General features: G+C 57.1%; 1 protein-coding gene across 1 annotated transcript; it reads right to left on the bottom strand.

Annotated features, from left to right (window-relative positions):
* Positions 1 to 1,370: 1,370 nt before the first annotated feature.
* On the bottom strand, positions 1,371 to 27,371 carry RAP1GAP (RAP1 GTPase activating protein). Its single transcript, XM_087915126.1, is given in 25 exon segments — positions 1,371 to 3,388; positions 3,516 to 3,619; positions 3,823 to 3,925; positions 4,412 to 4,532; positions 4,640 to 4,753; positions 5,742 to 5,851; positions 8,857 to 8,934; positions 9,856 to 9,987; positions 10,299 to 10,439; positions 10,565 to 10,651; positions 11,002 to 11,073; positions 11,205 to 11,360; positions 11,858 to 11,987; positions 12,144 to 12,244; positions 14,456 to 14,509; positions 14,830 to 14,908; positions 15,026 to 15,129; positions 17,312 to 17,382; positions 17,385 to 17,487; positions 17,741 to 17,779; positions 18,218 to 18,268; positions 18,929 to 18,964; positions 21,605 to 21,674; positions 24,347 to 24,382; positions 27,114 to 27,371. Coding segments are annotated over 25 exon segments (2,145 nt in total). The 5' UTR covers positions 27,158 to 27,371; the 3' UTR covers positions 1,371 to 3,379.
* Between the last annotated feature and the right edge of the window lie 265 nt (positions 27,372 to 27,636).

Below are 27,636 nucleotides of genomic sequence, written 5' to 3' on the forward strand. Positions count from 1 at the left end.
CAGCAGGGCCGAGAGGGCGCCTCATGAGGGGCGAAGGACCCCCTGACCCGCCTCGGGGGCTGCCCTCAGGCGGCAACCGCCCGCCAAGGGCGCCCATGGGAAGCTTCGCTGAGGGGAAAAGGCGCCCTCTTCACCAACGCAGCCGGGCTGCCCTTCCCTCTCCCGGGACTCCAAGAGGGAGCCGGCTTCGCCTTGCGCACCTGAGGGGAAGACGCGCCCTTCGAGGGCGGGGGGTTGGACTAGATGACCTACAAGGTCCCTTCCAACTCTGAGGATCTGTTCTCTGCTCCGACGCCGCAAGGACCCGCCGGGCTTTCCACGAGCGTCCTCCCGGGGTTGCGCACCGGCCCCTCGCTCTCCCCGCGCCCGCCGGGTTCGGACAAGAGCGCCGGGGTTGCTGGTGGAAAGGGCGCCGGGAACAGCTGGAGGGGACCCGGCACGCAGCCCGACCGCGGCGCTTGGATCCGACTGCGCGCCAACCTCCGTCCCTTTTCGCCTTCCCTTTCTTTCTCCCCCGCTTTCCAGGCGGAAAAAAGGCCGCTTTGGACGTGGCTCCGATGGAGGGTTCCGTCCTGGAAAAATGCCCCAAACATCCCGCAAAGATCCGCCGGGGGCGGCGGGGGTGGGAGGTTTACAGCTGCCGGGATTTGGTTGCGCCTGCAGTCAAGTTTTGAGGTTTTCCCTTTTTTTTCCTTGCGAGTTTCCTCCCCCGCCAAATAAATGTATATACTTATACCTATTATCTTGTAAAAGCCGTTGACAAATCTAAAGAAAGAAAGAAAGAAAGAAAGAAAGAAAGAAAGAAAGAAAGAAAGATAGATAGATAGATAGATAGATAGATAGATAGATTGATTGATTTCTGCAGCACTTCTTAAGAGATTTGTATCATACCTGGCTGGGGAATTCTGTGAGTTGGAGTCCACACAGCTTAAAGTTGGATGGATGGATGGAAGGAAAGGAAGGAAGGAAGGAAGGAAGGAAGGAAGGAAGGAAGGAAGGAAGGAAGAAGAAAAGGGAAGGAAAGAAAGATAGAAAAAGAAAGAAAGAAAAGGGAAGGAAGGAGGAAAGAAAGAAAAGGGAAAGAGAGAAAGAACAAAAGAAAAAGAAAGAAAGAAAGAAAGAAAGAAAGAAAGAAAGAAAAGAAGAGACTGACTCATGATTTAAAGCGGGGGGGCGGGGGGGGGGAACTGCCAGAATCCTGACATTCCCCTTCTCCAGAACTTCACCAGAATTGCACCTGGGACGGGAGCCGAGAGACTCCACCCTGGGTCAGGCCAATTTCCTCCTCCTCCTCCTCCTCACGGCCTCCCAAAACAGAAACCCTTCCTTCCAACGGGAATGGGAAACGGAAAAGCCACATGGAGATTTCTCATTTTATTTTCCAGCCTGTGTATCTTAAAAAGCATTTTACAAATAGATTCTTCTTACAATAGCGATAAATAGATATATGTGTATATATATATATATTATTTATATATATCTTTTATACACAGGTCACTGGAAACACGAATTACAGTCTGGGAGTTTAAATTAAAACGCAATGTTTAAACATTGTTTAAGTTCATGGATTTTGTGCAACTTTTTAAAAAAAATTTTAAAAAAAAATTAAAACGACCAAAACAACCTGAAAGGGAAGGAAGGAAGGAAGGAAGGATGGACTTACGCAACAGACCCAGACATTGTGGGAATTAATCTTTTCATATCGCTGGAAGGATGTTTAAAATTAAACCTGGATGCCTGGGAATTGGGGGTTGGGGGTTGGGGGAGGCTTTCCCTGATCCAGACACCTGTGGAGCCCGTAAGGGTGCATTGCTCGCAAGGGTGTTGTGCCCCCCTCCACCCTTAAACCCTGCACAGCGTGGGGGCAGCCCAACCACAGCCCAGAGGGGGGGTCCCTGCGGCTCAGAGCCCAGCCAGAGAGTCAATTGGCCAGGCCGTGTGGGGTGAAGGGGGGTGGGGGGAGCGTGGCTGGTGTGGCCCGTCTGGAAAATCACCACATTCAGCCAAGCCACCCCCGAGCTGACCTGTGGCGAGATTGTCAAAGGTTTCTTTGGGATGAACGCTCTGCCCCGACCGTCCGAAATTCCCTAAAGGAGGCACACAGCTGCCGTGGGGGTGCAAAAGCGGACAGAGAATGCGGCCAGAGCCGAGGACAGGAAGGCGTGTGCCAGCCGGGCCGGGGAGAGTATGACTGGCAAACGGAGCTCATCGAGGTGTAATCCATCCATGGGTCTTCCCCCGTGTCCTGAAACACCGTCCAGAGATCCAGCGGTCCAGAAAACTCCCCTATACCTGCTTGCGGTTCCGTGCCCGGCTGTCCTTTTCCAAAGCGGCCCCTTGCAAGCGGGCGTGGCGAGAGGAAAGCCAGGAAGAGGCCCGAGGCTCCCTTGCCCCACACCGTAGCTTGTTCCAGACGGCCTCTCCCAAGAGGAACCGGGACGGCGGGAAACACCCAGGCCCTCTCCGTTAACGCTACTTGTGATTGTCCACCCAGTTTTGGACTCCACGAGGGTTTGAGTTAGGGATGGAACTGGGGAGGGGGGCATCTTTTGAGCACAGCTCATGGAAGTGGGCGAGGACGGGGAGAAATGGAGGCCCGGAGAGTCCAGGGCCTGGAAGGAATGCCGTCCCTTGCACCGCGATGGAAGGAAGCCGCTGGACGTAGCTGGAAGGGAGAAAGTAGCAGCTGCTTAAAATGTAGGGTCGGGGGAGCGGGACTTGCTGGTTGGAGGGTCGTCGTCGTCGTCGTGTGATGAAGAGGAAGGCTTCTCCGCCGTCGCCTTAGCTTGTGCTTCTCTGCCGTGAGCTGTCGGGGAGGGCAAAGGAAGGCTCACCCCTCCCTCCCAGACCCAGGATGGAGGGGGGGGGGGGCTGAAAGGTAGAACAGAAGGGAACTAGCAGAGTCAGGGAGGGACGTGTGTGTGTGTGCGAGAATGTGTGTGTGATGGGGCAGGACTAGAGTATTCAGCCGGTTCTGGAGAACCGGTAGCGGAAACTTTGAGTCGTTGGGAGAACTGGCAAAAGAGCCACCTCTGACTGGCCCCGCCAACCCCATATCTCTTCTCTGCCTCCCATTGAGTCTCCGCTGATCGGCTGGGTCTTCTTTGGTTGCCCTGCCCAGGAGAACAGAGCTGGAAAGCAGGTGAGTGGGGTGAGGAGGGAACAGAGATTTCCTTCCCCTGCAATGCCCACCAAGCCACGCCCACAGGACCGGTCGTAAAACAATTTGGATCCCACCGCTAAGCAGGACCCCCTAACGGGGTCTTTGGAGGGTTGGCCAGAGGCTCGGGGATGGGGGGGGGTTAACCCTCCAGGGAAGATCCTGGGGGACCCCTGGTCTGACCTGCTCAAGAGGCACATCCACGAGACAGCAGGGAGGTTAGCAGCTCTGGGAGAAAGAGAAAAGGAGGATTAAAAGACCACCCAGAGGCTGCCGGTACCAATTCTCTACCCCTCCCCTCAAGGAAAGGACCCGCTCCTTCCTCCCAGCCCTTGGGGGACACCCCGCACCTCACCAGGTGGGGGGGCTCTTGGTCCGAGTGTTCGAGCTGGATCTGGATCTCTGGGCAAGGCGGGTCCATGGGCTTCCTGGGGTCCGGCTGGGGGGAGCGCGAGGGGCCTGAGAAGGGGAAGCACCAAGGCCGCTTGGGATTAAAACCAGCCTTCCTTCCTCCCTCCCTCGTGAGCAAAGAGGCCCCACGCCGGGCACTGGGGGCGAAGGTCCATCCACTTGTGTGTGTGTGTGTGTGTGTGTGTGTGTGTGTGTGTGTGTGAAGGCCGACTCTTCCAGAGCACCCTCGTGGGGGCACAGCAAGGAGGTACCTGGAGAGCTGCCCCCGCTGGGTGTGCTGGCGCTGTCGTCCAGCCACGTGCTGTAGACGAAGGAATCGCGCTTGTGGGAATGCGTCGAGGGGAACTGGCTCTCCTGGGACAGAGAAAACAGGAAGGGGGGGCGGAGGCTTAGTGGACACCCAGGCAAGGACCTGATAGTTCCTCTGCCAAGTTGCTAGTCCACAACGTTTAGGGCAGGGGCTCGGCCCTGGATCAGGGAGCCCCTTCGAGTGGGCTGCAATGCCCGCTGAGAATCTCGGAGACAAATTGGAGGCGGGTGGAGTCGAAAAGAGGGCCTGGAATCCCTGGGCCGTTTCCGGCCTTTAATGGCCGCAGAAATGGGCCTCGCTGCCCGCTGCTTAGGATGCTCTGGGAGGTTTTCGTTCCGCTGAACAACAAGCCAGGATTCCCGGGGGCAAACTGGGGACTTATTACTGCTTTTACTTGCCTAACTTTCAAAGGCGCCAACAGGAGAGTCTCTAAAAAGCCCACTTTTCTGCCCCCTTCTGAATTTCCTTCCTGGCACCTGTGCCCCAGCCCCCTCTCCCTTCAGCTCACCCCGCCCCTGGTGCCACCTCACCCCGCTTGCATCATCCCGACAGCCTTCGGCGTCCTCCACCATGCTGCCAAAGCTGCTGGCGCTGGAAGAAGAGCGGGAGGATTCGTGCCCGGCTTCCACCTTGGGCATCACCGGATCTGGCCTGTAAGCGGGTGGAAGAAACAGAGTTAAACGGGGAGTCAGAACCAAGGCTGGACTCAGCCGGGAGATGCCAGGTGTGCGCGCGTGTGTGTGTTTCCCACCGCCCACCTGTTCTTGGTGGTGGGCATCTCTGGCGAGCTCTGATTGGAGGAGGTCCCGGACTTTGGCTCCTGGCTGGTGGGGCTGCTGTCTGGCGTCTTCGCACTGCCCGTCGGGCTCTCCCTGTGGGGCACACAGGTGGGGTTTCCAGATCACGTCATGGCCCTGCCAGAATCTGATTCGGAGGGGGAGGCCGAACAGCTGACAGGGAACGGGAGTGTGGCTCTGCTGGCTGTGGAAGAAACCGGGGAGGGGCAAAGTCCGGCTGGGCAGAGCAGGGGAGAGGTAGATCAACAGAGAGGGAGTGCAGAGGATGACCAGGCCCACCCCCTCTTCATCCTAGGGCATGCAGGGAGGAATGGAGAAGGGAGCAACATGAGTTGCCTGGCTTACGGGGGAGGCAAGGGCCCTGATTCCCTTCATTAGCTGCAGCTGGGAACACGGTGTTTAAAAAGGGCAGCTGCACGCAGCAAGCTGTTGGGGGCAAATCGTGAATTTATGTTATACTGTCGAGGCTTATCTGTGTTCCTGGCGTCATCTTCCCAACTGTGTGTGTTTTGCCCTGCTTTCAAGCCTGAAATTCCTTCTCCTGCCCTGTCAAATTAATTACTTCAGCTTGGGTTTGTTTGGTTTTCTTAGTTACAGTTTGTGTGTGCCTTGTTTTGGACTGAATTTCCTCCAGTTAAAGGCTGTTCCTGGGAGAGTTTTTTCTCCAGCCCGAAGGTAACCTGGACATTGGGGGCAAAGTTGGAGATAATAAAGGGACTCTTCTGGCTTATTTGACTGTGTTTCCGCCTTTGTGCCACGCCCCTTTGGGTCATCACGGAGCAAGGCTGGGGCAGAGGGAAGCTGGGGTGGGAACAGACCCCCGTTTCCCCAGTCTCAGAAAACAGCAAACATCTGTTGGGTTGTGCTTGGCGTGAAGGCAAGAGGGTTTGATTCGGCCTCCGTGACTTTCAGGAATCTGTTATGGTTTCGTGCGCCTCGGTGTGACGCACAATGGCAGCCTCTTGACGTTGACTCAAGAAAGCCTTGGTGAGAGAAGGGAAGCCAGCTGGGGAGGGGGGGGGAAGGGGGAGGCAACCAGCCTGCAGCCCTCCCCCCACCACACCTTTTCTCCTGCACTTCCTGGATGTTCTCAATGCCGATGGCGCTGCTCCGCCGGGAACCGAATGGCCCGGATTTCTTCCGCGTCGGACTCTTCCCAGGCACAATCAGGGACTGCAAGAGATGGGGAAATAAAATGTTTGTTTCTGGTCGGGGTCACGAAGCGGGAAAGTTTGGAGAAACAGGGGAAGCTACGCAGAGAATTGGGGAGGGAGGGAGGGTCTCTACCTTGGGAAACCCTGCTCCAGAGCTGACTGGCAGGCAAGCAAGATGACGGTGAGGGTAGTGATGAAGACCACCGCCACCTCAGCCACGGGAAGCTGCGCTAACCGCCATCGTCTTAATCAGAGGTCTCCAAACTTGGCAACTTTAAGACTTGTGGGACTTCAACTCCCAGAATCCCTGAGCTAACATGACTGGAAGAGGAGGAATTCTGGGAGTTGAAGTCCCACAAGTCTTAAAAGCTGTCAAGTTTGAAGGCCCCTGATCTACAGTATCTTCTATCTCCATCTCTTCCTACCTACCGAATCTGTCTGTCCGTCTGTCTATCTAATCCAAGGGTCTTCAAACTTGGCAAGTTTAAGACTTGGGGGACTTCAACTCCCAGAATCCCTGAGCTACCATGACTGGAAGAGGAGGAATTCTGGGAGTTGAAGTCCACAAGTCTTAAAAGCTGTCAAGTTTGAAGGCCCCTGATCTACAGTATCTTCTATCTCCATCTCCTCCTACCTACCGAATCTGTCTGTCTGTCTGTCTATCTAATCCAAGGGTCTTCAAACTTGACAGCTTTTAAGACTTGGGGGACTTCAACTTCCAGAATCCCTGAGCTACCATGACAGGAAGAGGAGGAATTCTGGGAGTTGAAGTCCACAAGTCTTAAACTTGCCAAGTTTGGGGACCCGTCGGGCCTTAAACCCCTGGTTTTATTTCGAGTCTTCCAAATAAACTTTCCTAGGTATCCTCATCGGGGACGGCTTGTGCTCCGTGAATAGCTAGGGGGGGCAGCCCCACGGCATCGAGGGCCAGGCCCCACGGAGGCAACCCAAATCTTTAGGCCGGCCTCAAAAGTGTTTTTACCCCAGAACAGAGTCTGCAAAAAAAAAAAAAAAACAGACGGCAGAACGGGTGCAAACCATATCTCACCCCCTCCTCAAAATAACGCCCCCCCTGCGTCGTGACAAGGTTTTGATGCTTTTTCTGGAGAGGATTGCCCCGGGGGTGGGCCAGAAGGAGAAGGAGGGGAAGGATTTGGGGTGGGGGGAGATTTAGAAAAATGGAGGCTGGGAAGACCCCCCCCCCACTTACACACACACACACACATATGGGGATGAGTCTCTCTCTCTCTCTCTCCCTCCCAAGCCTCCATCTTTCTTTTCTATGGACTTCTTTTTTAAAGAAGGACAAGAAAGATCCAGAGGGAGGACAAATCGAACCACGGAGAGGGCAGGTGGGGGAAAGGACCCCATTCTGAGGCCCCCCTCCTCCATTTACAACAAAGGCTTGTCAGTTTCATGCAGGAAGGAAGGAAGAAACGTGCTGCTGAACTCCGAGCCTTGCGCGTTAACTCCGTGAGGCGTCCTGTGGCTGCCAGGAGAGTTCGCCCCTCGCCCTTATTATCCCGCCAAAAACCCACGGCCGAAGGATAAGTGAGAGGCCGCTAATTCCCCACCACCCTGTCAACTTATTTACTGCTATTACTGTTCTTCTCATCCTTCCAAGGACTCACTGGATCTCTTCCCGCTTCTGACAACAGCCATGTTGCTTGCTATCTTTACAATTTATATCGCTTTATTTGTTCCCTAGTATGGCTTGATTGCTTATTAGTGTCCTGTGACTATCACTAAGTGTTGTATCTTATGATTCTTGATGAATGTATTTTATTTTTCCTGTATGTACGCTGAGAGCTTATGCACCAAAGACAAATTCCTTGTGTGTCCAATCACACTTGGCCAATAAAGAATTCTATGCTATGCTATGCTATGCTATTCTAATTCTAATTCTCCTTCTCCTTCTCTTCTCTTCTCTCTCTCTACATTCTATTCTATTCTATTCTCACATTCTATTCTATTCTATTCTATTCTATTCTATTCTATTCTATTCTATTCTATTCTATTCTATTCTATTCTATTCTATTCTATTCTCTTCTGTTCTATTCTACTATCTACTCCTCTGTACTCTACCCTATTCTACCCTTTCCAGTTCCTATTCCTATTCTTTTCTATTCTATCCTATTCTTTTCTATCCTATCCTATCCTATTCCTATCCTATCCTCTTTTCCTCCTCCTCCTCCTCCTCCTCCTCCTCCTCCTCCTCCTTTTCCTCATTCTATTCTATTCTTATTCTATTCTATTCTTATTCTATTCCAATTCCTATTCTTATTCCTGTTCCGTTCTATTCTATAAAGGAGAGACCTTGAAACCATCTCAAAGGATGGGAAATCCGTCCTTCCCTTGCTGGGAGGGGCGGGGGAGGGGCACTTCAAGGGCTCAGAAATAACAACACCCCCCCTGCCCCAAATAGAGCCCAACCCCCAATTCATGCATGCCTTAAAAGGGGTCAGCAGGCCAGCATCCTTGGGATCCCAGCTTAACCTGAGATGCGGAGGAGGGACGAAAACTTCCTGGCAGACAGAGGAGGTTCCAAGACCCCCCCCCGCCCCCCCACTCAGAAAAAGAGAAAGGCTAAAAGTACAAACAGGCCCAGAGCATCCTCTTCCTTTCAAATGCAAACAGTTGTAATCATCGCCAACCAAGCTGGCAGAAAGAGAGAGGCCTTCCCACCGATTTTCCCAAGCTTAGGAAAGATGCCCTGAGGGGGAAGGCGAGAAGGCATGCAATGGGGCAGGAAACTGGATGGGGGGCGGGGGAGGGGAGATTAAAAAGAAAGAAAGAAAGAAAGAAAGAAAGAAAGAAAGAAAGAAAGAAAGAAAGAAAGAAAGAAAGAAAGAAAGAAAGAAAGAAAGAAAGAAAGAAAGAAAGAAAGAAAGAAAGAAAGAAAGAAAGAAAGAAAGAAAGAAAGAAAGAAAGAAAGATAGGAGAGAGGAGAAAGAAAGAAAGAAAGAAAGAAAGAAAGAAAGAGAGAGAGAGAGAAGAAGAAGAATGAGGAAATAGTCCAGCCACCTCTTCGATGGTTCCTATGCCTATCGCGCTGCCTCGGCGTCCGTACCTACTTGACGTTTTTCCGGGCACAAGCAATGACTGGCAAGCGGGCAGAGCATGAAAAGGGGGGTGGGGCAGAGGACAGAGGGAGGAGAAAGGAGGGGAGGACAAAGGAGGAGGCAGGGAGAGAAAGAAAGAGAGAGAGAGAGAGAGAAAAAAAGAAGTCATGCGAACAAAATGGCGCTCAGTCATTATCCACCAAAGAGCCCACAAGCCTCCCCTGAACGGGCCAAGGCAGCCGGCGGGCGTGGAGGGGCCACGAGAAGGCAGAGGAAGCTGCTGGGGGGGGGGTGGGGGGGTGTCTGGGATGGGATGAGGGGTGGGTGGGTGGGGGGAAAGCTGAGAGATGTATGCCTGGGGAAGCGATGCCCAAGTGGAGGCTCTGCCACGCTCGCTGCCCCCTCTGGTCACAGCAGCCCCGATGATCCCTGGCACCCACCGGGTGGCCTCGACCCCAGCAATGCTGCAGCCTGGGGGGAGGAGGAGGCGGGGGGAGAGGAGGAGACACACACCCCCTTATAAACTGGGGACGGAGGATGCTCAATGCCCCCCACCCCCCAGCCATGAGGAAGGGAATGGGGCCCCCAGCAGGGCAGGGTGGGCTTCAGCCCACAAGACCACCCCTCTCCCTTTCCAAGCCCTGCCCAACCAAGGGTCCCCCGCCCGCCCCCTAGGCGGCCAACTCTCTCCCTTTCGGGCAGGGCGCCTCTGCTGGGGCAAGGCTGCCACCTAGTGGCCACTCTGGGGCACTGCATCCCAAAGCAAACCCTCAAACTTCCCGCGCCGCCCCGCCGCTTATCCAACGCCATCCCCACTGTGGTGGCGGGCCAAGCGAAGGTGAAGGTTGCCCCCAGAAGGCCCTAAAGGATTGGGGAGGGGCTGGGAAGGGGGGGGCAGCAGCCCCCGAAGGGACTGGGGCAGAGAGGCCGGGAGCGGAGGCGGGAGAGGGGGGGCACTCACTAGGCCCGTGGCTTTGGCGATGTCAGGGCTGTGGTGCCCAAAGCTGCCGCTGTGGCTGGTGGTGACGGTGTTTTGCCGCTTGCTGCTGAGGCCCATGGCGTCCATCGACTGGCTGCGGCTGCGGATCACCCGCTGGAAGGGAAGGCCGGCCCACCCTGAGTCACCCCGTGCCCCTCCCTGGGACTCCCCACCCCCCACCCCCGCCCCTGAGGACTTTGGCGGTGTGACCGGTCTGGAGATGCCAGGAAGCCCATGGCTTGTTGGCGGGGGGGGGTTGCTCCCACCAACAGAGGGGCTGCAAAGAGGGCAAAGGGAGGGAGACGGGGGAGAGGTAAGGGCTGGAGAGGGGCGGCCGAAGGGGAGATCGAGGCGCGACACTCGCAAGAATGACCTCCGCCCCCACCCCCCAGCATCTCCGACTTCCCCGTTGGACCCCTCCTCACCTTGAACGATTCGAAGAAGCTGCTGCTGCCCCCTCCGCCGTTCTCCATCTTGTCCTCCTCGGCCCCCAGACCCATCATGGACTGGCTGTTGAGGTGCAGCTCCTCGTAGAGGGTCTCCAGCAGAGCCGCCCGCGTGCGCTCCTGTCAGGACAACAGGGGGAGAGCCCCACCCCCTTGAGATGGCTGCAGAGCCTGAGGGAGGGGTCCAGCCAGCTGCTCCTCTCTTCCCCCCCCCCCGCCCTTCTCCCCACTTCCCCGAAACTCACTTCCAGTTTGGCAAACTTCTCCGCTTTGTAGCAGGCGTATTCTGCGTTGATCAGCTTGGTCAAAAGGAACGCCTGGAAGTCCGGCCCCTGCAGGGAGAACGTGTGTGTGTGTGTGTGGGTGTGTGTGTTTGCAAGGGTTGGTTTGGCTGGGCAAACCCCACACCCCCCACACACACACACTCCCGAGCTGAGATTCTGCCTGTTGCACGAGGCCCACAGCAGGACACAGCGCCTGGCTGACCTGCGGCAGCCCCCAGACCCAGCTGAGCCTTGCCTGCCCCACCCAGAGTCCCTCGCCCCTCGGAGCAGCAGCATTTCCCCTGCTAGGGTGGGGTGGGGTAGGAAGGAGGATCCTGCACGGTGCTGCAGCCTCCCCACCTGGGATGCCCTCAAGGGGGCCCGGCCCGGGGGGGAGGGAGAGAAGGAGACACACTCACCTTCTGGAAAACGGCGGGGTTGGGTAGCGGGGGGCCGAAGAAAGGGACGTCATCCCGGGCCGTGACCGAGACCTGCATGGGACAGAGAAAGCCTCTGGCATTGGGACTAAGGGCTGTCCCTTCACGGCCGGACCCAGGACCCCCATTTCAATGGCTCTCCTCCTCTTTCCTGCCCCCGCCGCCTGCAAAGCCGCCTGGGTCACCTTGTAGAGGGTCTTGTCCGAACAGGCGTTCTCGGCCTGCACCACCACGTAGGCGTGCAGGAAGTTGGAGGCGATCATGTCCGGCACGAAGGGGGTGTTCTCGTCCTGGAAGACAATGGCCACGATGTCGTTGCCGATGTGGCGCTTCCGCTGGAGCTGGGGGAGAAGATCAGCTGTCAACTCATAAATCATCCCTAGGCCTGTTTCCGAGTGGCCGTAAGGATGGGGGGGGGGGGGCAGGCCAGAGGGGAGCAGCGTGGCCGATGAAAGCCAGAAGCACATTCCAACTCTTTATCTTGTGGCGATTGTAGCCTAGGCTACCGGATCTTCTGCCCACGGAAATCCTTCATTGGAGAATGTGATTGATGACACCCAGCCCGTGAACGTGTTTGGTTGGAGAATCTGATTTGTGACACACCCAGGGGGGTGGGGAGAAACAGGGTGATCGTAAATTACGTGCCTCAGAGTTGGCTTCATACAGGTTAATGCCGGACATGCTGCTCCTAATAAACCTTTCGGACTGTATTGAAGCTCGGCTGGAGGCTCATGATTTAAATAGGGCAATCGTGAACCCTGACATTAGCCTCACCGGCTATCTGGGGCGCGGAGGCGAGGAAGGGGTTTTTCCCCACCCCGCCCACGGCCCTCCCTACCTGCTGTGCGTCCCCTTCGGTGTAGGGCAGCTTGGTGGAGATGTGGAACATGATCTCCTTGTTTCGGAAGTTGCAGTAGACGGACTCGGTGCCTGTCTGGCCATGGGTCACATCCAGGCCGCCCCGGAACCTGCGCAGTCCCCAGAGGAAAAGTGGCCTCAGGCCAAGACCTGCCTCCCTTAGGGGATTTGCTGTGGGAGGTGGGCAGCTACACACACACACACATACACACACACACACACGCACACAGACACAAGCACCGATTGCCGCCTTTTGCCGCACTCACCCTTTGAAGTCCTGCAGTTTCACCTTTTCGCCCAGGAAGTCCAGAAACTCCACAAAGGCCGGACTTTCCTCCGTGGTGCTGAACAGCTCCTCTTCTGACGTCTGCAGGGAAAGGAGGGGGTGCCCGGGCAGCCAAGGGGGGTGGCGGGTGGGGGGAGAGCACAGAGGGAGGTCTGGCTCCGGCTCAAAGGCTGCCGCCGCCGGGCACAGCAAGCGTCCGGCCGGATCTCCTGAGGAAGTGGCGCGCAGGGCGCCCCGTCTAAGCCTGCGCCAGCTGCGTCGGGAGGAAGAGCAGACCCCCTCCCCAGCTGGGACCGCCGGTGGCGCTGCCTCCTCCCTGGCACAAGCAGCCGAAGCCTTTTGGGCGAGGAGAGGGGAAGGAGGATGCTGGCATCTCTTGGGGAGCTTTTCCCTGGAAGGGCAGAGGGATCTCCAACGAGGAAGGTGGACTCTGCACGCTGTGCCCGGACCCCCTTCTCTATTCCTTCGCCCCCCCATACCCTGGCCAAAGGCTCCTCCCCCTGCCCCGCACCCCACCCCAACCAAGGCCAACCAAAGCAGATCTTCCTGCTCCCTACGGGGCGCAGAGTACCCACCTGGCCAAGTTTCTGGTAAATCACCCCAAATTTGAAGTTATTGCTGATGACGTGTTCGTCGAAGGTGACGATCAGGCGGGAGGCCTGCGGGCAAAGCAGCGGGGTTGGAGAGACCGAGAGAAGGAGGGCGGGGGAGCTTGGGAGATGGGGAAGGGGCTTTTCCATCAGGACACACCCCGCCCCCCGCTCAATGTCAGCCTCCAATCCTTCTTCTGCTTTGTTCTGACCCAAACCTGGCTCCCAGAGAACAAACACAAGACAAAGGCAACAAGCAGCAGCACCTTTTAAGGTTTCATCTATGAATCCTGTTTCTTCACAGATCAAAGGCCGCTTCCAACTAATTAGCTCCGACAAAAAAAGAGCCTTGCCAAGTTTTTGCAAGGCTGCCAAAAAGCAACGGATAAGAAATAGTTTACAACACAAGCGTCTTCAAATACCAACTGTAATGCCCACGAGGCTGAGTTTCAAAACGTCTTTGCTTCCTGCAAAGAACGTTCGCTGCACAGCTGGCTTTTATCTTCTTGAAGGAGGGGCCATTACCTTGCAGCCTTACTCCCGAGTCGCCCGTGCTGCTGCAGCTGCTCTTTGCTGCGAGCAATCCTGCGTGCATGCGCACTGGGCACAGGCTCCTCGGGAACCTCCTCATCGCTGCTGCCAGCCCCCCACAATCTCTGAAGGCAGCAGTCCACTCCCCAATGGTCCTGGCCCCTCATCTGAGTCCTCGCTCTCCCCTCAGCCCTCGTTGCCGCTGACATCGGCTGTTCCGCCTAGGGGGGGGGGAAGATTGGGCTGTGGGGGGAAGGGTGCTGGGTTTAGTGGTGAGTAAGTTGGGCGTTCTTGCTTGCTTCCCCGTGCAGGTGCAGCCCCTTATCTGCCTAAGCCAAGGTCAACCATCTTGCCATACCAGGTGTGCGAAACGCCACCTGAAGCTGCATCCACACAACATTATAGACACCTCAGATGGGATGGCCAATTTGAACTCTTGGGGGTGGGAACATGGGGTAACTTCTTCTGATGCTCCTGTTGGAATCTGATTCGGAGGGGGAGGTTGAACAACTAACAGGGAGTGTGAGAGTGTGGCTCTGCTGGCTGTGGAGGAAACTGGGGAAGGCCACAATCCGGCTGGGCATTCAGAGGAAGACTCAGGCCCACCCCCTCTTCATCCTAGGGCACACAGGGAAGAACGGATAAAGGAGCAACGTGGGTTACTGGGGAGAAACAGGCCCTGATTCCCTTCATTAGCTGCAGCTGGGAAAACAGGATATAAAAGGTGTTTGCGCACAGCTCCTTGCTGGAAGCAAAGCATGAATTATCTTTGTCTGTCATGTCTTATCTGGGTTCTGGCGTCCTCCCAACTGTGTGTGTTTCGTTATCTTTTGGAAGTCTGCAATTCCTTATCCTGCCCTGTCTTGTTAATTGCTGCGGCTTGTGGTTTGTGTTGGTTTTTATTTATAATTTAGATGTACTTTGGGTTAGGACGAAATTTCTTCCCTTGTTCTTGGGAGAGTTTTTTCTCTCCAGCCGATGATAACTGGACATTGGGGGTCAAGTTGGAGGAATTTTAAAGGGACTTTTAAAGAGCCCCTTTGGGTCCTCACACTACCACTTCAATTTCCAGTACACAGTCCTTTTGTCTATAATCACGGACCTACTAAGGTTTCCTTTCTTGGAGTCTGAATGGAGCCTCACCTGGACATTATTCAAGTCACGCTCTTACCTTGGGATACAGGACAGGGTAGAAACGGTCCACGTTGACATCTTCACAGACCAGCTGCCGGGGACAGGGGAGGGGGGGGAAGGAGGGAAGAGACGGTGTGAATACACACCTGACCCCTACACACACCTTCCCCTTCTGCACAGGGGGTGGGGAGACCCCCTCAAACACACACACACACACAGACACACACACCATCCCCTGGGAGGTTTTTGTAACCGGCACGGAAACCTCCCTGCGGGCTGCAGCCAAGGGGACGGGGTCAGCTGCCACGGGGGAAGCACCAAACCCCGCGGCCGATCCGGTTCTCTTGCAGGGGAAAAAAAAAGGGGAGGGGACCCCCATATCCCCCCCCCCCAAAAAAAAAAAAAACTTGCCTTGGCCATCTGAACCACGTTGGGGAACTCCGTCAGGCAGGAAATGGGGATGACATCGTGATACGAACGGCTCTTAGTTCTGCGGCGGGCGGGAGGAAGAGGAGACGCAGGGATGAGCGGCCGTAATGGGGGGGGGGAGAGAAAGGGGTCCCAGCCCCACCCCCTGGGGAAGTGCCTCCCCTCCCCCCGGTCTTACCGCAGGAGCAGGCGCAAATGCTCCTGGTCCCCGATCACGTCGTACTTGAGCGAGAAAACCAGGTGCCCCAGGGCCGCGTCCACCGAGTAGTAGTTGAAATGTTCCTGAGCAGACACCGCAAACCAGAGAGAATCATGGAATAACCGAGTTGGAAGGGACCTTTGGAGGTCATCTAGTCCCACCCCGCCCCTGCGAACCAGAGACACAAGCTAGAAGGAGAGATCGTAGAGTAACCGAGTTGGAAGGGACCTTTGGAGGTGATCTAGTCCAAACCCGCCCCTGCAAACCAGAGACACAAGGCAGAAGGAGAGACCGTAGAATAACCAAGTTGTAAGGGACCTTGGAGGTCATCTAGTCCAATCCCGCCCCTGCGAACCAGAGATACAAGGCAGAAGGAGAGATCGTAGAATAACCAAGTTGGAAGGGACCTTAGAGGTCATCTAGTCCAACCCCTCCCCTGCGAACCATAGACACAAGCCAGAAAGAGAGATTGTAGAACAACAGAGTTGTAAGGGACCTTTGGAGGTGATCTAGTCCAACCCCGCCCCTGAGAACCAGACATACAAGCCAGAAGGAGAGAGAATCATAGAATAACCGAGTTGGAACGGACCTTTGGAGGTCATCTAGTCCAACACTCCCCCCTCAACTCGAGCAGGACAGCCACCGCCCACCCACCCCTGCTGGGAAGAGAGAAGGCAAACACCCCTCTCCCCAATTCACCCTTCCTGCTTTCATCCCTCCGTGTGGCCTTCTTTAAAGAGGAAGGGGCTTGAGTTGAGGGTCCCTCCTCCCCCCGAGGCTGCTTTCCTTGGAAGGCCCGTGCAGGAGGGGAGAAGTGGGGGGTGTCACCCAGCCCTGGCCCCACCCGGCAGGCGAAACAGCTGGGGCAAAGGGCAGCCCCTCCCTGATCGCCGAGGCTGCCCCACCCAGAAGGCACACAGGTGGCCGACCTGGGAGTGCAGGGGACGATTCCATTGGACAGCTCAGCCCTGCAAGCGGGGGGAGGATTTCCCACTGGGGGTCACACCCCCCCAAATTCCAGCGCTCCTCTTTTTCATGCCCTACTCAAAACTCTCCCCCCGTGACCCCGTCCTGTGCCCTTGGCTGAAGCCCCCCAGAACAGCCCCTGGGGCGAACGCAGAGCGGGGCCCCAACCTGGAGGGGGGAAAGGAAGGAGGCTGCCCTACGATTTGGGGGTGGGGGGATCTCCATGGACCCCCCCCTGCCCCCCAGGAAGGACAGGAACAGCTCAGCCTCCAGTTGGGCTCCAACTTGCCGGGCCTAGTTTGCAATCCTCCCCTGAAGTCTCCTGGGGGCCCAGGCCGAGCGGGAGGCTGGAGATGTCTCCCCTTGGGCAGCACAGCCCCCGGCCCCTCTCTGCACCCCGACTTTGGAAGTCAGCCCCCTCCTCCCTGCCCCAAAGAGTGGGGAAGCTGGAGACGACCCTCTTGGGGTGCACCTGGACATCCCTTCCAGATGGGAGGAGGAGGGGAGGGGGAGGAGGAGAAGAGGAGGAAGAAGAGGGCGGGAGGAGAGGAAAGAGGAAGAAGAGGAGGAGATATAGAAGAGGAAGAGGAGGAGAGGAAAAGGAGGAGAAGAAGAGGAGGAGGATAGGAAGAGGAGGAGGGGAGGGAGGAGGAGAAGAGGAAGAGGAGGAGAGGAAAAGGAGGAGGAGAAGAAGAGGAGGAGGACAGGAGGAGAGGAGGAGGGAGGAGAAGGAGAATGAGAAGAGGAGGAGAGGAAAGGAGGAGGAGAGGAGGAGGAGGAGAAGGAGGAGAGGAAGAAGAGGAGGAGGAGGAGAGGAGGAGGAAGAAGAGGAGAGGAAGAGGAGGAGGAGAGAAGAGCAGGAAGAGGAGGAGAGGAGAGGAGGAGGAGAGGAAGAGGAGGAGAAGAAGGAGGAAAGGAAGAAGAGGAGAGGAGGAGGAAGAGGAGGAGAGGAAGAGCAAGAGGAAGAGGAGGAGAGGAAGAGGAGGAGAAGGAGGAGAAGGGAGGAGAGGAGGAAAGGAAGAAGAAGAGGAGGAGAGGAAGAGGAAGAGAGGAAGAGGAAGAGAGGAAGAGGAGGAGGAGAAGGAGGAGGAGGAAGAAGAGGAGGGGGACCATGGGCTACTTGGGAGGAGGGAGACTGGCCAGACTCTCGGGGGAGGGGCTGCACCCCAACCAATTGAAAGATGATTTGAGCCGTGGCCTCGGTGGCAGGGCTCAGCGGCATTTGGGTGGGGGTCCCGGTGGGGTTATGAGGGGGGCTGCTGCCCCCTTCCTTCCCAAGCCCCCTCCCCAGGGACCGACCTTGCCCAGGAAGTGTTTCCGGTAGACCCTGGCCAGGTGGTTGCATTCCAGCTTGACCTTACAGCCGGGGGCTGGAGCTCGGCCAGGTCCGTCAGGTCGTGGTTGGTGCCCTCGATCCAGTAGCCCCCAAACTGGGGGAGCAGGATGAGGGGGAAGGGAGCCTCTCGGCCCAGAACCTGCAGAAAGGGGGGAGGGGGAAAAACCCTTGGTTGGAGGAGGAAGATTCGAACCTGGGACAGGCAAGGTTGGAAGACTTGCCTCCTCTCTCTCCCCAGCGGAAGGCCCCAGGCGGTCCACCTGACAGCCTAACACCCCCTTGCCAGCCCCCCAAAAAGAAGGAGAGGGCCAACCATTCTCTCAACCACCCTGAGGTAGACTGCTCCTAACCGTGGAGTCCCCCCTTTCAGCGGATGAAAAGAACTTCCTTACCTCGTGGACGCTGGGATAGGGGATGTAATCCTCTTCCGTCTGCAAGACACAAACACACGTGCCTGTGTGTGTGTGTGTGTTTGTGTATATGTGTTTGTGTGTGTGTGAGGCACACCTGCGCTCAGCCTGCGCCCCCCCCTCCACTCCTTCCCACAATGGGCCCTGCATCAGTGGGGGGGAAAATCGGGGGAGACCCTCTGTGGGGCTACAGCCCCCATCGTACCCCATTAGAGGAGACCAGGGGTGGGTGGGAGACCAGTGAGGGGTGGAAGAGGTGCCACCTGGGGCAGGTAAGCGAGGGTGCAGCCCACGGCCCCTAATGGGCGAGGAAGGGGCTAGGAGACACACATTCACACGCACACTAGTTTCATGGGGTGTAAAAAGGGGGAGCGGAGGGCAGAGACAGAAATTCACTTTCAGGCCGGCGAGATCCTTGGCAGGATTTTGGGGGGTGTGCCCATGGGGGGGCGTTGGCACCTACCTTGAGGGGAGGGGGAAGGCACAGCGCTGCTCGTCCATCCGGTTTCCCTGGGGAGGGGGTGGGGAGGGGGTGGGAGAAGAGAAGAGAGAGACCAGCCCCAGAGTCAACAGCCTTCCTGGGCCGCCTGCCAGCCACACCTGGACTGGGGCAGAGGGCAGGGATGGCGGAAATCCTGCTTGGCACAGGTCGCTTGGGCACATGGCGGGGGGAGTGTGGGGAACGGGAGGGGAGAGGGAAGAGCAAAGGCCCAGCCCGGGGAGGGCCGGTCCCCCACAAGGAACCCCAGAGGTGGGCACTACCCCGACTCGTTGGCACCCTGCAAAGCCCGGCTTCTCTTTTAAACCGGCCCCCCCACTTTGCTCCTCCTCGTCCTAAGGGACAGCTGGGGATTAGGGATATTGGGATCCCCGCAGGCCCTGGGGATGAACGGTGGCTGTGGATGATGAGCTCAAGGGAAGGCAGGGGCACCTCTGAGCATGCAAAGAGCACGTTTCTCAGCCCATCTCCCGCGATGCCCACCCCCAAAGCTTAAATCCCCCAAAGCAAAAAGCTCTCGGGATCGATCCACCCCAAGGGCCAGCTCTCTCTCTCTTTGGGACAGACCCTTCCCCAACCCACGGGGCCCCTCAACTGCCCCCTCCCCTTCCTCCCCCCCAGCAATGCCCTGGCTCCCCCAGACCCCCAACAGGGCTCAGGGTTTGGGTTACCTGCATCTTCTCGATCATCGCAAACAATTCAGTGTTCTGCAAAAGGGAGAGAGAGAGAGGAGGGGCAGGAGGTGGGGTGGGGGGGAGTCCAGAGGGCACCCAAACGACCCTGAACCGGGAAGCCCCCAGACCCCGGTTGGCCTGCAAAAGCCTCCTTCCTCCCCAGCCCAGAAGAGGCACAAAGGCCCGGCCACAAAGGATGAGGGGGGGATGGACGCTGCGTGTATCGGACCGTCTCCGGAGCAGCGGAGGCGGAGCGCAAGAGGTCAGCGGTGCAAGGGGGCAAACACAGGACGGCGAGACGACCCCCCACACTTCCAGCCCTCCTCCCCCAAGGAGCTCCCCCCATGGGAAGACCAACGGGGAGCCCCCCGCAGCAGCGAAGGCTACTCACACACCAGCCCGGGTCCTCGCCAGACCACCGGAGGGGCTTTGGAAGGGGGTCCGCCATGGTCTACCCTCCCCCAGGTGGGTCGCGCATCACATCCTTCTCCCCACGCGCTGCAGGGGAGGGGGAGGGGAGGGGGCTGGAGCGGGCAGCACCTCCCGTGCAGGCCAGGGCGACTTCTTCCTCCGAGGGGAGGGGAGGAGGGAGGGAGGGACGAGGCGCCCGGCAGCCGCACACACGCCTGGCATCTGCCCGTGCAGCCATTGGGCGCCAGCCAGGTGGCCGGGCCCCCGGGAGGAGGCAGGTCTTTCCAGGAGGGGGGAGGGAGGGTCCCCATGGCAAGGTCTGGCAAACCCTGAAGGGGAAGGAATGGTGGGAGGGGAAAAAAACGCCCCCCCCCCTCCCCAAATGGGCAGGGAGGACCGAATCCTTCCAGGACGCAGGAAGGCTCCGGAGACGAGGATGAGGATGGTTTCCGCCCCACCCGCCTCGTGGATGGATGGGAGAGTCCACAGGGGGAGAAGAAGACCCCCCTCACCAAGGAGAAATTGGCAAAGGTGAAAAGGTGGGTAGAACCACCCTGGGGGTGGCGGGGGAGGCAGCTGCGGCCACTGAGGGGGCCACAGAAGAGAAGTCCCCCTCCCCACGGCCCACCTGTAATGGTGAACGAAGAGAGATAATCTCCAAAAAGTTCCTTTCGTTGGCCTTCTTCCGGTGCCCTACTCAAACTGCCCAACTTCACCAGGGGGTAGGGGGCATGCTTTTGGGGGGAAGCATCCCACAGGGACGCATTTGAGGAGGGGGCAGCGAGAGGGGACAGCATCCGTGAGGGGCTGCCCTGCGTCCTGCCAGCCTGGCAAGGCCGTCCTTGCCACCGTAGGGACTTCATACCTGCCCAGTGGATCCACACCAAGACTTCCCCACCACCCACCCGGGGCACTGGGATGCCAGTCGCAGATCCTGCAGGTGGAAGGGAGGGAAGGAAGGAAGGAAGGAAGGCTCTCGCACTATAAAGTATTCTGGGAAGGCTTGGCCGGACCGGCCCCCTTCATGAGGCAGGCTGTTCCACAGGCTCTTGGCCATCAGGAAAGGCCTCCAGGCGCCCTCCCCCAGTTCTGCTCCTCCTGGCCCCCCGGGCCAACGGAGGACCTCTGAGGCAGAGGATTGAGAAGGCCTACCTTGCAGGGTGGTCCTCAGCTCAGCTGCAGGAGACCGGTTGGCCCTCATGAACCCTGCCTCTGCCTGGGATGGGGGGGGGATCACGGAGGTGGCTTCCCACAGCCCCCCCCCACCCTCCAGTTCTGAGGTAACTTAGGACACAGACTTCCGGAAGACAAAATCGGACTGCCATTTTGTCAGTAATGGTGCAGGCCAAGGCCTCCGGCTTGGGCTGGGGGAGGGGGGGTTGGACTAGATGACCTACAAGGTCCTAATCCAGGGGTCTTCAAACTTGACAGCTTTTAAGACTTGTGGACTTCAACTCCCAGAATTCCTCCCCCGGTCATGTTAGCTCAAGAATTCTGGGAGTGGAAGTCCACAAGTCTTAAATTTACCAAGTTTGGAGACCCTTGGATTAGATAGGTAGGTAGGTAGACAGACAGACAGACAGACAGACAGACAGACAGACAGATAGATAGATAGATAGGCAGGCAGGCAGGCAGGCAGGCAGGCAGACAGACAGATAGATAGATAGATAGATAAATAGATAAATAGATAGGCAGATGGTAAATAGGTGGATGGTAGATAGATAGTAGATAGATAAAGATAGAAGATAGATCAGGGGTCGTCCAACTTGACAGCATTTAAGGCTTGTGGACCAACTCCCAGAATTCCTCCTCCGGTCATGTTAGCTTGAGAATTCTGGGAGTTGAAGTCCACAAGTCTTAAACTTGCCAAGTTTGAAGACCCTTGGATTAGGTAGGTAAGTAGGTAGGTAGGTAGATTAGATAGATAGATAGATTAGATTAGATAGATAGATAGATATTATATAGACAGATAGATGATAGATAGATAGATAGATAGGTAGATAGTAGATAGATAAAGATAGAAGATAGATCAGGGGCCTTCAAACTTGGCTGCTTTAAGACTTGTGGACTTCCACTCCCAGAATTCCTCCTCCGGTCATGCTAGCTCGGGAATTCTGGGAGTTGAAGCCCACAAGCCTTAAAGCTGCCAAGTTTGAAGGCCCTTGGCCTAATCTGTAAATGTGGGCAGAAAGCAACCGCTGCCCCCCGGGGCCCGTTCTCCCCCACCCCACCCCCAAAACATGCAGTCACGATCGCTCTTACCTTCGGGTGGAGAAATGTGGGGAGCTCTAGGGGTCCGGTGGAGGAGGAGTGGGGCAGGCTATCATTTTTCCTGGTGGGGGGGGGAAAGGAACAGTAAAGAGACGTTCGTAGAAAAAGACCCACGTAGGAAAAGGTCTCTAACCCAGACCCTTTATGGGGGGTCTCTGTTGATGTCACAAGAGCTTCCCTCGGTCAGCCAGGGAAATTTAATGCAGGGGGTTGGGGCCAGGAAGCGCCCCTCCCAAGCGAGCCAGGACACACCAGGGGTCCATGCCCAGTTAGCCGCCTGGGGAGGGTCCTCCTTGGGGGAGAGGGTCTACGTTTCCCCTTCTGCCTCTGGCAGCCACGCCCCACCTCCCAAGGAGGGGAGGGCTTCCCAGTGGCTGGCCGAGACCCCCTCCCCAGCCAGGGTCTCCTTCCCCGTCCATCCCGGTCACCCTGGCAACGGGAGGCAGATGCTATCGGCAACCCTCCATCCCGAGGGGTGGGGCCCAGGCAGGTCCGGCACTCGGTGTATTCTCAGAGGCTCCACGCTCAGCTGGGATGGAGTCCGTGGGCCGAGGCGCCCCCCCCCTGCGTGTTCTACAGAGTTTCTATGGCAATGCGATAGCGGGAATTGATTGGCAATTACGATCACGTCAGGCGGGTGACAAATTGTAGGTCGAACTAACGGCGCCTGCGCAGAGAGGAAAGCGGGGGGGGGGCGGATAGGGCTGTCAAGGCAACGGATGCCTCCCACCCCCCAGCGCCAACCTGGCACTTCTAATGCCAGGCCTAAGCACCGACCCCAAGCAGAAGGAGGCCCGGTGGTCTTCTGTGGGCATCCTTCCTGGCCCCCAGAAGGCCCTGGCAGGATAAGGACCCCCCCCCCCCACCGAATGAAAATGGGGTACCTGACTGCTGCAGCCTTGATCCCCTCTCCCCAACCTCCCCTCTACCCCCAAAAACAGGGCAAGCTTTTAAGAAGAGCTCTCCCCCCAGCCCAATTCTCCGCTTGCCACCCGTGGGCGAGGCCTCTTCCCCAAAAGCGGGCACAGTCTGACCGCAGACAGATGAGACGCAGCTTGGATTTGGGCCCGTCCCCTTTTAAAGGGGGCTTCCTGAGGCCTGAATCTCCCCCTTCCAAAAAAAAAAATCTTGGGGGAGAATGAAAGAAGTGGTGCAACACCACCTCAGCACCAATGAACCTAGAAGGGGTTTGCTTGACCTAAGCCAGCTTTTTTACAAACTTGGCTACTTTTGAGAAGGGGGGGGGGCTTCGGCTCCCAGAATCCCCCCAGCTGGGCAGGGGGGGGGGGAGAAAGGCGCTTGCTAGTTTATGGGGGGGGCAGCCTTCCAGGCCCCTCCCAAAGCCAAGCAACAGATGCTTCCTTCACACGAGGCTGGCAAGGGCATCCTAGCGGCATTTCAGGCGGGCACTGCGCCAAGCAGGACCGTGAGAGGCTTGGATTGTTCCCTCAGGACTCAGGGCGGGGTGGTGGTGCAGGGGGAGTGTCCCCCAGGCAGCTCCAGAGCCAACTTTGGCAGGAGGAATTCTGGAGAGCAGCAAAAGGGAGAGAAAGAGAGAGAGAGAAGAGAGAGGAGAGAGAGAGAGAAAGACAGAGAAACAGAGAGAGGAGAGAGAAGGAGACAGAGAGAGACACAGAGAAGAGAGGAGAGACAGAGAGAGAGAGAGCAAAGAAGAGAGAGGGAGGGAGAGAAAGACAGAGACAGAGAAAGGAGAGGGAAGGAGGGGGAGAGAGAAAAGAGAAGAGAGACAGAGAGAGAGAGAGACAAGAAAGGGAGGGAGGGAGAGACAGACAAAGAGAGAGACAGAGAGCAGAGAAGAGAGAGAGAGGGAGAGAAAGAGAGAGGAGAGGGAAGGAGACAGAGAGAGAGAGAAGAGAGGGAAGGAGGGAGAGAGAGAGAGAGAAGAGAGAGAGAGGGAGAGAGAGGGAGGGAGGGAGACAGAGAGAGGAGAGGGAAGGAGGGGGAGAGAGAGAGAAGGGAAGAGAGGAGAGAGAGAAGAGAGGGAGGGAGGGAGGGAAAGACAGACAGAGACAGAGAAAGGAGAGGGAAGGAGGGGGAGAGAGAGAGAAGGGAAGAGAGGAGAGAGAGAAGAGAGGGAGGGAGGGAGGGAAAGACAGACAGAGACAGAGAAAGGAGAGGGAAGGAGGGGAGAGAGAGAGAGAAGAGAAGAGAGACAGAGAGAGAGAGAAGAGAGGGAGGAGAGGGAAAGACAGACAGAGACAGAGAGAGGAGAGGGAAGGAGGGGAAAGAGAGAGAAGAGAGAGAGGGAAGGAGAGACAGAGAGAGAGAGAAGAGAGGGAAGGAGGGAGAGAGACAGAGAGAGAGAGGAGAGGGAAGGAGGGGGAGAGAGAGAAGGGAAGAGAGGAGAGAGAGAGAAAGAGAGAGAGAGAGGGAGACAGAGAGATGCATCTCCAGCAGGAGAGAACAAGAAAAGCATTTTGTGATTTGGAAAAGATGCCCCCACAAAAGGGAAGGAAGATTAGTTTTTTGGGGGGTGGGGGAGGGGTGTTCCTTGGAGAGTGGATGTACCAACTCAGCAGTGCCCCCTGGGCATCCAGGAACCCCAGGCCCTGGCACTGCCTCCCTCAGCCTGGCCAAGGGCAGAAGTCCTGATGCCAGCTCGTGCCAGCTTTTCCGACGGGAAAGAGGAGAGCGACGCTGCCCGCCCACCCACTCACCCCCGGGAGCCAAGCCGGGCACCCTGCCTGCCCCGTGGCTGGGGTGGGTACTCACCGCAGGCTCCAGGGGTAGGTGGTGGTCCTGTCCACCCTGAGGGGGGAGAGAGAGAGAGAGAGAGAGAAATCAGGCTGCCGCTTTCAGCCTCCGGAGCCCAGCAATGCCAAGGAGTGCCAAGCCATCCTCCAGCTGCCTCCATGGCGCCACCGCTCCTCTCCCCTTCCTCCCCCAATCTTGGCACAGCGGCATCCCCAGCTCCGATGTGGACCAAAGGCCGGAAAACAAACAAGGCCTGTTTGGCGTTTTCTTAGCCGAATCTTAAAACCAGTTCAGCCGGCCCAAGAACCGGTCGTCCTGTTTGGGGTTGAACCATCTGGGAAGCGGGCACCCGCAGCTCCGCGCCCTTCCGGCCGGGAGGTCCCCTTCCCTCTCCCTCCCTCCCTCCTCCTCTGTATCTGCACCCTTTTTTCCCCGTGGGGTGTGTGTGTGTGTGTGTGTGTGCGTGCGTGTGTGAGGACTGGTGGAGAGCCTCCACTCTCAGTGGCAGTCCACCTTCCTCCTGGTACAGATACGGAGGATGAGAAGGAGCGGGTCCCTGGACCGTTAGAGGAAGGGAAGTGGGTGGGTGGGGGCAATGGGACCCCCCTTTCCAGCAGGTGGGACTTACGGCAGAGCCCAGGTGGTGACGAAAGGGGTGGGGGCATTGTTTGGGCGGGCACAAAAACCCCTTCCCCTGCTCCTCCTGGCATCAAAATAGCCCCCCCCTTGCCCCCCCGGAAGCCAAAGGGGATTTAAATTAGAGCGAGGGGGAAGGGAATTTTGGGGGTCTCATCCCCAAAAGGAAGATACACCTGGTGGGATCAGAAGAAGGGCCTTCTCCGTGGTGGCTCCCTGGGACGTCACCCCTCCAAGAGATTAGAACGGCCCCCCCTTCTGGCTCTGCCAACTGGGCCTGCGATGGAGCCCATCCAATGGCTCGTGTGGTTTGCTGTCCTCGAGGCAGGGGAGGTGGGAGTTGTGTGTGTGTGTGTGTGTGTGTGTGTGTGTGTGTGTGATTTCTTAATTTATTTCCAGCTTTTGGTCTCTTGTCCTTTATTCATTTATTTTATTCTTTCTTTTTCCCTTCATTTTACTTTAAATCTGCTTTTAGATTCTGTAAGCCGCCTCGAGCCGCCGTGGTGGAATAGGCGGCAATATATAATTCAATCGATCAATCAATTAATCAATCAATTGGGGGCCCACGAGGCGATTCAGACGGATGAACCAGACAGCATCACTTCGGGGGGGGAGGAAGAGGAAGCACATCTACCCTCCACTAGTAGCCCCCTCCCATTCTCGTAGCTGGCCTGGAAAAGAGGGGGGTGTCACAGCAGCCCCCTGCCCGTTTTTTTCTATCCGTATGCAGAGGGTCAACCGATCAGAAAGCCCACAAGTAAATAGACTACCCCCCACCACCACCAAATGGGGCCGCCCGGCCCACTCCCACGGAGGAAATTCCCCAGAACAGGAGCTGCCTTGTCCCAGGAGAAGAGGCGGCTTGGGGGGTGAGGGGGGGAGAGTTGGAGGGGTGGGGTAGGGGGGCACAGAGCAAGAAGCCGCTCAGACGCAAGCGGGACAAACTCCACTCCGAAAGGGACAAAGGGTTTTTCTGGCAGCTGGTTGGGAGGGTGGGAAGAACAGAAGAGTTATAGAAGCACCCCTCCATTTGTGTAACGGGGGGGTTAACGGGGGGAGGGGGCAGGGAGAGTTTCCTTCCAGCCCTTTAAAAAAAAAAAAGAAGAAGAAGGCCGGTTTGGGCAACTGCTCGCTTTCCCGCAGGGTGAGACTAGATGCAGCCGTGGGTATGTTTTCTGCCAGTGATGCCCGCGAACAGGGAAGGGTGGGGGATGCCCTCTTTTAACAGGTTTATGAACGGCCTTAATTGCGGTTTAATCGGCACAGCACCAGGAGGGAGGGAGGGAGAGAAAGAGAGAGAGAGAGAGACAGAGAGAGAGACAGAGAGAGAGAGAGAGAGAGAGAGAGAGAGAGAGAGAGAGAGAGAGAGAGAGAGAGAGAGAGAGAGACAGAGAGAGAGAGAGAGAGAGAGAGACAGAGAGAGAGAGAGAGAGAGAGAGAGAGAGAGAGAGAGACAGAGAGAGAGAGAGAGAGAGAGAGAGAGAGAGAGAGAGAGAGAGAGAGAGAGAGAGAGAGAGACAGAGAGACAGAGAGAGAGAGAGAGAGAGAGAGAGAGAGAGAGAGAGAGAGAGAGAGAGAGAGAGAGAGAGACAGAGAGAGAGAGAGAAAGAGAAAGAGAGAGAAAGAGAGAGACAGAGAGAGAGAAAGAGAGAGAGAGACAGAGAGAGAGAGAGAGAGACAGGGAGAGAGAGAGAGAGAAAAGAGAGAGAGAGAGAGACAGGGAGAGAGAGAGAGAGAAAAAGAGAGAGAGAGAGAGAGACAGAGACAGAGAGAGAGAGAAAGAGAGAGAGACAGAGAGAAAGAAAGAGAGAGAGAGACAGAGACAGAGAGAGAGACAGAGACAGAGAGAGAGAAAGAGAGAGAGAGAGACAGAGAGAGAGAAAGACAGACAGAGGGAGAGAGAGAGAGAGAGAGAGAGAGAGAGAGAGAGAGAGAGAGAGAGACAGACAGAGAGAGAGAGACAGAGAGAGACAGAGAGAGAGAGAGAGAGAGAAGACAAGCCTATTTTAAAGAACGGATGACTGAGGCCTGGCACAGCAGCCTAGCTGGGGAGGTGGGGATGGTAGTTGTGGGTGGGAAACAGACCCCCCCCCCTCCAGGGATGCAAACACACACACACACACAGCCCTCCAACCCCTCCCCCACTCACCCGCCGTAGGCCCCGAAGGTGAAGCTCCGCTTGCGGGACCCCATCCCGGCCTTCCTGGCTCGGGGCTCAAAGGTGGCGCTGCCCGCAGCAGAGCTCTGGAGCCCAGCCAGGAAAGAGGGGGGAGGGCCCGGCTGGCCCCTCCCGCCAGCCCAAACCGGTTGGGCGGCTGCAGATCAGCCTGAGGGCACTCGCTTCGAGAGAGCCCGCTTGCCAGCCAGCCAGCATGCCCGGTGGGCAGAGGGGGCCGCTCAGCCGCCCTGAACTTCGGCCGGTGCCAGTCTCTGCTAGCGCCTTCCCTTTTCCTAAGCAGCTGTGGGAGGGCCCGGAGAGCGTGTGTGTGTGTGTGTGTGTGTGTGTGTGTGTGTGTGTAGGGCGGTGGGGGAGAGAGCATTTTCCTCCGACTGTGCAAGGGGTTCAAACCGTCCCCTCCTCACTAGGCGGGAGGGCACAAAGAGGAGGCCGGGAAGGGCGGTGGGAAGACCCCAGACCCAAGCGGGGAGACGGCCCCGGGAACAGGGCGAGA

The sequence above is a fragment of the Pseudonaja textilis genome, chromosome 18 (genome assembly GCF_049901715.1).
Source record: "Pseudonaja textilis isolate UNSWEBS1 chromosome 18, rPseTex1.2, whole genome shotgun sequence".
Classification (NCBI taxonomy): domain Eukaryota; kingdom Metazoa; phylum Chordata; class Lepidosauria; order Squamata; family Elapidae; genus Pseudonaja; species Pseudonaja textilis.